Below are 8,492 nucleotides of genomic sequence, written 5' to 3'. Positions count from 1 at the left end.
ACACTCATTCAGATACGCTTCTCTTTTCTATATTCTCTTAAGAAAGAGTTTCACAAAGCTGCCACGTGGCAAGAATTTGGAGGTTCGGGAAGGGGAAGAGGAGGTTTAAGGAGGTTTGGGTAGCATTTGATTTTGGAAGCCTCAAAAGACATGCAAAGCTCGGTTCAGACGAGTATACATGCATAGATACATACAAGCAAAAACTTGATGCCACAAGTCACCTATTTGTTATTTTAAATCAACATATATTGCAAAAATATCAAGATCGAATTTCATTCAAACGAATTTTCTGTGTATTTGGGAACTGTGCACCGGCATCGTAAGCAGCTGCAGAAGTTGTAAGCTTAATTAGTATTCGGTCCCCCCAGCCTGTGGAGGAGGCAAAGCTGCCCCTAGACACAGCAGAGGACAGAGAGATGGAGGCGGCTACGCAGGATTTCATTCCCGTAAACCCTAACTTCTCAATTCAAGCAGGTGAAGATAACCCGAGCATCTCGGTTCAAGCAGAAGAACCTAACATCCCCGCTAACCCTAACATCTCAGCACAAGCAGATAAAGATAGCCGTAACATCTCAGTCATAGCAGATGAAGGTATGCCTAACCCTAACCCTAACACTTTGGTTCACGCAGATCCTAGCCTTAAATCTCACGAGTCTGTTCAAGAAAATGGCGACCCGATGGAAGAATCCCGACAGAACGAAGAAGCCGTGTCGGCATTTTCTAGCCCTAATGATGCAGAAGAAGCGGGTTGTAATCCTATGTACACAAGCGAAGCAAACTACTACCCTAGCGACATAATTGTAGCAAACAGCAATGTGGAATGCAAACCGATCTGTGACACAGATGAAGCTAACGGTATCCCTAAGGAGGCAGTCCAAGCAAGAGGCAACCCTGAAGATGCAGATGTAGCAAGTGGCAACCTCAATGTTTCAATTCAAGCTACCGACAACCCTAACAATGAAGTTCTAGTAAACGGAAACCCAAACGACACAATTCAAGCAGATGAGCTAATGATGCCTTTTGATGGAGAGAGCTGTGAACGGGAAGCTTCCAACGTCCAATTCCAGGAAGATACCCCTTGGAATGAAGGATATGTTGTTGATGCCTTTGGTACTTTGCCGGAATCACAAGAGGGTAACAGTATCCTTGTAGTTCTTAGTCTCTTAAATCTCACAGAAAGTTTGCACTTGAATGTTAAAGAAACCAAAGGGGAATTTACATGTGCATGTACTGTTGATGCACACTTGCTGTGGTGTTCTTGATCTACTACTTATAATGCCAGCAATTTCTGTACTGCTGGCGTATGGCTGAGTATTGATTGATCCGTTTCCTGTAATATTCTGTTAAGTTCTTGTGTGGTTAGCTCAAAGCATATCTGCTTTTCTTGACAAGAAATTAGGAAGGTTAAGTTTGAAGCGCTCCCGCTCGTCTTGCTTCGATAACACTCCATCTGTTCAAGTGATCTACAATTGTCTCACTAGGTTTGCTTCATCCTCTGTGTGAAGTGGTTTTAAAGTCGTTTCATAGACCGACATACTGTACTGACAAGTTGAAAAGTTTGGTTTTCTGCACCTTCACTTTTCTGCATCATTATACTATTCCAATGTCACTTAGTTGCATCACCATGTTACAGTGAGAGCAAAAACAAGCTGAAAGAGCTCCTGCGGCTGTGGGCTGAGTGGCATGGTGAGTGCGTTGGATCCAAGAAGGTACATGAACCCAGTTAAAATCACCTTGCATAGTATCAATTGATATGAAAGATCAGGATTATTATTCAGTATAGTGCTCATCGATATTAGTTATCAATGGTTGTAGCTAACCTAGGGTCGATTGGAATCCAAGTTAAGGGAGGAGGTAGGCTGTTAAGATTGCTACTCTTCAGAAAATTTGTTTCTTGGTGTGTGTAGTTTTTCTTCTCTTTTATTTGAATATTTTGAATTTAAATTAAACATAATCTCTAATCTGTAGTACTGACCTTGTTCAAGCCTTAAGGAGGAGTAAATCACACTCTTGCATGACCAATAGAGCTAGTCCAAATGCCTGCAAAATCAGTCATAGACTTGATCTAGTGTACAGACCATCAGACTCAGTAATGTGCAGTTCAACAAGGCATACTGGTTTTCAGTCTCTATCCTGACGTTAAGCCTGGTTTAGGCATTTTTAGAAGTCTTGAGGTTACAATATCAGACGTAGTAGTGTAGGCTGTAGCCTTTGTTTTGGTGTGTGCACTCAGTATTTCATGTGGGGGGCGTAGGTGGTCACTTATTAATGCTCCTTGATTACCTACCCATGATTGAAATGCCCTAATTAATCATAACATTCCTTTCATTGCATAGTCTACGCCCACTCCTAGTCAGTTTTTAAAAATGCAAGGGTCTGTATGTTGTGCTGTGGTATTATGAAGTGCCATTCAAGGGAATCAGTGCATGTTACATTCTCAGGAAGCTGACAGAGAATCCTTGGAAAGTGGAGATGAAATGTATTTTCCAGCTTTGCAAGTTGGGGGAGGAAGCAAAGCAACTATGGTATGAAGCTTTGAAATAAAAAAGTTGCTAAGATTGGTCTGCTTAGTATTGAAAGTCTGACGATTCAGAGCTTGTATATGCAGTCCTTTTGGATGGATAAGCCTTCAAAACATGCTCGCACAGAGAATGCAACTGGTGAGTTAACACCTGCAAGCCTGGACAGAGAGAAAGAGGTGCCATTGTACAATCGGGCAGGGATTGGAGCTCTGATATCACAAGAGACAGAGACATCTCTAGAAGGGTACACACTTCAGTTTTAATTTGTGTTTAAATTTCAGTACTCCATGCACAATGGCCGCCAGATTTCTGATATACCACATTTTTAATTTTGTACCCCTCAAGCTAGCAGAAGTGGATTTCTGACTATATATGACCATTACTTGTTCTTGGATGAGGTTTGTTCTCACTTGAAAGTAGTGGTTTGGGATGGCCTGTGTTTTCCAGGGGTTTGGAACGTGTGGATGAAGGTGCAAGGTGTTTCAACTGTGGATCATACAGCCATTCACTAAAAGAGTGCCCAAGGCCTAGAGATAATGCTGCGATAAGTAATGCTCGGAAGCTGCTGGCAGAGAAGCGGGGGTCGGCCAATGGATCTCGAGCCGCGTCCAGATATTATCAGAGTTCTCCGGGTGGAAAATTTGATGATTTGAAGCCGGGTTTTCTTGGGAGTGAGACAAGACAGCTACTTGGCATTGGGGTAAGTGATTCTTGATTAAGTGGTGTTTGATAATCATGAATTTTGCTGGGGACTTTTGCTTACAGTCAACTGCTTTTATGACGTTAAGTTAAATATGGCATTGCACTCAGCAGCAGTTTTATGTAATGCTCTTTTCTGCCAAGTAGGTTTCGTTTGTATGCCCTTTTTTAAAAATTTACCTTCTGCCACTCTTAGCTTCACACAGACGACACAGTTGTTTGAATGTACATAGTTGATTCTTTCATCAGCATGATGCCTTGTAGCAGTCCACATCAGCAACAGTGACAAAGCAAGATCACATACTTCATGGCAATGAGGAAAAGAAGATTATCATCTGCAGAGAAGCAGTTGTCAAGAAGAGGAGAGAAGTCTACACCAAACCTTTCTCCTAGTTGATTCAATTTCTTAGTGGAGTATGTATAGAGAAGGCCAAGAAACTCATGTTTTGGCATAATGAAGATACATGAAAGATATCGCATGATACATTGATGAAGTGGATGGCTGCCATGCAAGATCAGCTTCAGACTTTGACCAATAAGGTAGTGCAACTGGAAGCAAGAACAAGACTTAGGGACAGTGTTTAAGGCGGCTTTAGGTAAAAGACCACAACATGAAAATCAGTTCGTGGAGAACTTTGAACAAGGATTCAAAGATTCTGCCATCTTGGACCAATCCACTGCTGTGTGTATGTGGTCCAGATGGATTTATTAACCCTCTCAGAAACAATGGAGAGAAGAAGGTTTTTTGTTTAATGAATGCTTCAGATTGTAGAAGCGATTGGAGAGATTTTATGCATGCCTCTGATGTTCGAAGAGAAGCAGTGCCCAGCAACGTGGCTCAGAAAACATGAAGATTTAGGATAGACGCGATGATCAGGCTTTTCCAGCTATACAAGCATCAGTCAAAGAAATAGGAGGTATACCCTGCATTGGAGGGACAAGACCACTCTACTCAGCCTACTTACTTTATGTCAGAAGATAAGGATAAGGACCATGGAAACCATGGGTCCTCTAAATGTTTCTTAAATCCCCTTTTTCTTCTCCAGTTTTGTGCGCCTATTTTTGTCTTGATCCCCCGTACATGGCCCTTTTTTAGAGTGTGACCTGCCAAAACCCATCTTGTCTTCCATCTTCCTCTTTTCCTTTGCTTTTCTTCTCCTCCTTTCTTCTGCCTCCTCTCCCTTCTTACTCTTCTTTTCTTCTTGTTCCTTTTCCTTGTCTTTCCTTATTTTTCTTCTTCATTCTTCAGTTTTCTTTAAATTTCAACTAATCTTCCCATCTCTCCAAGTTTGTCATCTCTTACAGCTCCTCGCCAAAATCCAAGTGATTGTACCCACATCTTAGAGTTTAGATTTTTATGCGTTGAAGTTTCTATGTTTCAAGCTTTCAAGTTTTTTTTTTTCCGGGATGGTGATCCCATTTGGCATTACAGGCCAGCTGTGTGGTTATCCCCCCCTCTCCCCCTATATGAGACAGCCTTCTCCTCATAGAGCGGCCAGCCAGAGGAGAAGTGGATCTTTGTCCACCTTTGATTATTTGCTCCCCACCGTGTACATGAGGTGAGGTTGTATCTAGCCCTTTGTGGTTGTATTTAACCCTTCGTGGCTGTTTTTCATTAACTAATAGAAGGATCTATTTCCATTGTTGGTGAGAAAAGGGCCAACCGCTAGAGCCTCAAGAAAGCGTCTCGCCGCTCCCGCATGTGGTTAGAGCCACCCTGCAACTTCCCCCATTGACCTCGGAGGGCCTGGATTATGTCGAGACAAATGCTCCTGGTGGACTCGATGGCTTTGTTGCATCTAGCGCACCATATGTGCCAGGCTACAGTGCTACTGCAAATCTCCCATCTCCGACATGAGGCCGGTCTCCAATGGGCAGTAGATGGGGCTGTGATTGGTACTGCCGAAAGGCGGAGGTGGAACCTGAAGGGCTAGCCCCCCACCATCCCCCCTTATAAGCCCTGACAACCTCAGCCTCTCTGGCCCAAGCGATGTTGCCCCCATGTAATGATCCGGATTGAGGCTTCATGAAGATGTGAAGAATCCATTGCTAAACTTGCTGAGCCTTCAGGCAATCCCAAAGACAAGGTCGCTAAGACTCTTGAGGGTGGCCACACCTCATGCAAGCTGCTGGTTGACCTCCAATGGCCAACCACGTGCCGACCGCCAATCTCTTGTGTGCCATTAGCCAAAGAAAGAGGGTGATCTTTTGGGATCTAAAGTTGTGCCAGAGCCTCTTCCAAACATTTGAGAGGATGTAACTGTTAGAAGTCATCTCCGGTCTATACATATACACCAGGGCCTTTGTTGTGGGTGTGCCCGCCCTTATTAGGTGTTTTCTCATTTTTCCCCACTCCATATTTTTTTCCATTTTTCCCATGGCTTGGGAGGCTGCCCTGTGTTGGCAGGAGGCTCCAGGTTCAGGCCGATTATCACACGTGTGGATGTGACCTTTGATAGAGGTTGGCCGACTGGCTTATACAAGTCGTGTACCCCACCTATGTTGGCGGACTGGGATGATTCCAGTCGTGAGGCAGTCGGGTGCCTTCAGCCCTGGCCGATTGGGTATTTGGGGCCATATAAAATGGCCCCATAGCCCCCATGCCATTGTATCATTCATTCGGGATTCCTGTGTGTATACAGAGTTCATACCCAGCCACTCTTGTCTGCGTTTTTCTCCTTCTGCTTCCAATTCTGTTTGTTGCAGGTTGGCGCTTGTCTTCTACTTGGGCCTTTGTTCAGCGTGGAGTCTTGCACGTGTTTGCTCTCAGTTGTGTGTCTCATATTCCGCTGGCATTCCGACGTGGTATCAGAGCACAAGGCTGCTTGAAGATCTTGGAGACGTGGAGAGCTTGCGGGATTGTTGAAGCACTTGCAGACCTTGGAAGAGCTTGCGGGAGACTTGGAGATTCGGGACTGTTCGTGATTGGTGCTGATCGAAGACATCGGTGGACCGTGTGGGACGGGGAGAAGCGAGGAGTAAGCAGTTCAAGCCTCATCTTCATTGTGTTTCCCACCCACCCTCCCTTCAGAAGACCAAGTTCAACCCCCCCCCCCCCCCCCGTGCGAGGAGCGGGACTGTTCGTGTTTTTTTTAGTGCTGTTTGGGGACCCTTGTGGGCTGTTTGGGACGTGGCGAAGCAGGGAGCAGAAAGTGCAGCTTCGTCTTCAGGTTTTGTCTCCCCTCACCCTCCCCATTCACACGACTAAAGTTCACCCCTTGCAATGGCAGATCTGTTAGAGATGGCCGAGAGGCATGTGAAGATCCCTACACTCCCCACGTTCCCGATGGACCGTCAGTTGGACGGGAACAACTACGGCATTTGGAAGGTTATGATGGAATCTGTTCTGGAGTCTTACGACCTCACTCATTTCATCATTGTTGGGGTTCCACGGCCGGAAGTAGAGAAAGGGGAGTTACCATCGATCCAAAAGGAGAATGGAGTTTACAAGGTTTCAGCACACTCTCTCCCAGGTCCTCAGGTTTGTGATGAGTGGCAGTCTGGTAATGGCCACTTAAGTGTGGATACGCTGCAGGTGCAGGCTTTCCGGGACTAGATGGTGGATAGCTTGCCAGTTGATGGCAGCACTTGGCAGGAACTTTCCAGTACTGATGTTGGTGGTTCTTGTGTTCGTCAGTCAAAGGAAACTACACAGGTAACCTATGCTCTGATGTCTCGCAATATTCGGGACAAAGAAACTCCTGTAGATGAGGATGTTCTTTCCACGGGGACCTCTCGGAAAGCCAGGCAGGTGGCAGTTGATTACTTGCAGAAGGAGGTGCATACACCAGGCTTTGTGGTTCCGGATTCAGTGGGGGTGGTTGACAGGTTTCAGAAGGCCTTACATGGTCTTCAGCAGGTTTCTAGGACTTGGCTTTGCACCGTAATAGGTGTTGCTCCTTGTGAGCAGTGTGATGTCTCTTTGACTCGGAAGTAGAATGGTTCATTGATTTGGTTGATGGACACCAGATTGGACGTGAGCTTCTTGATGAGGCAGTTGAGCTCATGGTTGCATATGACTCTTTGGGAGGCAGGATTGCATATCCTGTGGTTTCTGCGGCATGCGAAGGATCATGGACTCTTTTACACGGGAGGGGGATTGATGGATGGAGTCCGACTCCACGGTTGGAGTGACTCAGATTGGGGAGGAGATCCAGACCCGAGGAGATCTACTTTAGGCCCAGGAGCAGTTTTATGGAGCAGTAAGAGGCAGTCATCTTTTGCCTTGTCGTTGACAGCGGTAGAGTACCGGGCTGTTGTGATGCTGCTTGTGAGGTGGTGAGGTTGCAGAGGTTGCATTGCAGGATTGGGCTTCCACTGGAGGAACCCATGGTCATCCAGAGGCACTTTGAGTCTCGTCCCGATCAATAGGATAATGCCAAGTCCACTCTCCCGGGTCCCAATGGAGGCACGTGAGAGATCGGCTATCCCATATCCATAGTTGCCAAAATCTCTCCTTGGCCACCTTGGCCAGTGCGGGTCTATGTGCCACTCCCGTGCGTGAAATCCAATCACCCTCTCTCTCTCTCTCTCTCTCTCTCTCTCTCTCTCTCGCACGCAATCTGTAGTCACTTCTTCTCCTCCTCCTCCTCCTCCTCTCTCCCCCAATTTCTCACAAATTCCCCAATATTCCCAATTCCCTAAATTTTGAATTGCCCAATTTCTCATAAATCTCCAATTTCTCACGAGTCACAATTCGACAACTCCCCAATTGCCCAATTGTGACCACAATTACCTAAGCTTTTACCATATTTTAAGAGCCTAGCTAGCATGAGGTAGGCCTATAAATAATTCTACTAACTACAAGTTCTAAACCATTTATTGTATTTATATAGAAAAAACTACGAAACCTCCGTGTTTCTTAGCCGAAAGACGAAACGTTTTGTCCCGAAACCTCAAAAACCCCGAAACGTTTCTGGTGACTATGCCCTCACTGTCACGACCCTGTGTTTTTCTCTGGACAAGATGCAGGTGTGCACGGGGACATGGTGGACAGTGTGAATGGCATCAGGTTGGAGTCAAAAAGTAAACCCATGTGTGGACAACCCCAAGTGTGGAGGGGGGGGCCAAGTGATTAAAATCTTCTCTCATAACCCATGGTGACAAAGGGTTTTGGAGGGGACAAAGGTTTAAAAGCCTTTAAAAATAAAAGAATCCCTTTTTTGGGGATAATCGTGGCCCTTATGCTATTTTGGGGCCTCGTGTGTGCTTTTGGAAAAAAGGCAGGCTGGCTGAAGCGTGGAAGGGCAGGCGTGGAGTTTCTAAGAGAAA

The 8,492-nt window shown here is 45.6% G+C and overlaps 1 protein-coding gene across 1 annotated transcript in view; it reads left to right on the top strand.

Moving 5' to 3' along the window:
- The first annotated feature begins 252 nt into the window (after positions 1 to 252).
- LOC147603121 (uncharacterized) overlaps positions 253 to 8,492 on the top strand; it is a 73,611-nt gene continuing 65,371 nt past the window's right edge. The window contains exons 1-6 of the mRNA XM_086797450.1: positions 253 to 1,140; positions 1,400 to 1,481; positions 1,634 to 1,709; positions 2,442 to 2,525; positions 2,609 to 2,766; positions 2,970 to 3,222. Coding sequence (XP_086653576.1) covers positions 417 to 1,140; positions 1,400 to 1,481; positions 1,634 to 1,709; positions 2,442 to 2,525; positions 2,609 to 2,766; positions 2,970 to 3,222 — 1,377 coding nt within the window. The 5' untranslated portion in view covers positions 253 to 416. The remainder of the gene's footprint in view (positions 1,141 to 1,399; positions 1,482 to 1,633; positions 1,710 to 2,441; positions 2,526 to 2,608; positions 2,767 to 2,969; positions 3,223 to 8,492) is intronic.

The sequence above is a fragment of the Cibotium barometz genome, chromosome 65, assembly GCF_041138505.1.
Source record: "Cibotium barometz isolate CiBa-2024 chromosome 65, ASM4113850v1, whole genome shotgun sequence".
Taxonomy (NCBI): domain Eukaryota; kingdom Viridiplantae; phylum Streptophyta; class Polypodiopsida; order Cyatheales; family Cibotiaceae; genus Cibotium; species Cibotium barometz.
This window is presented reverse-complemented; position numbering and strand designations above follow the sequence as displayed.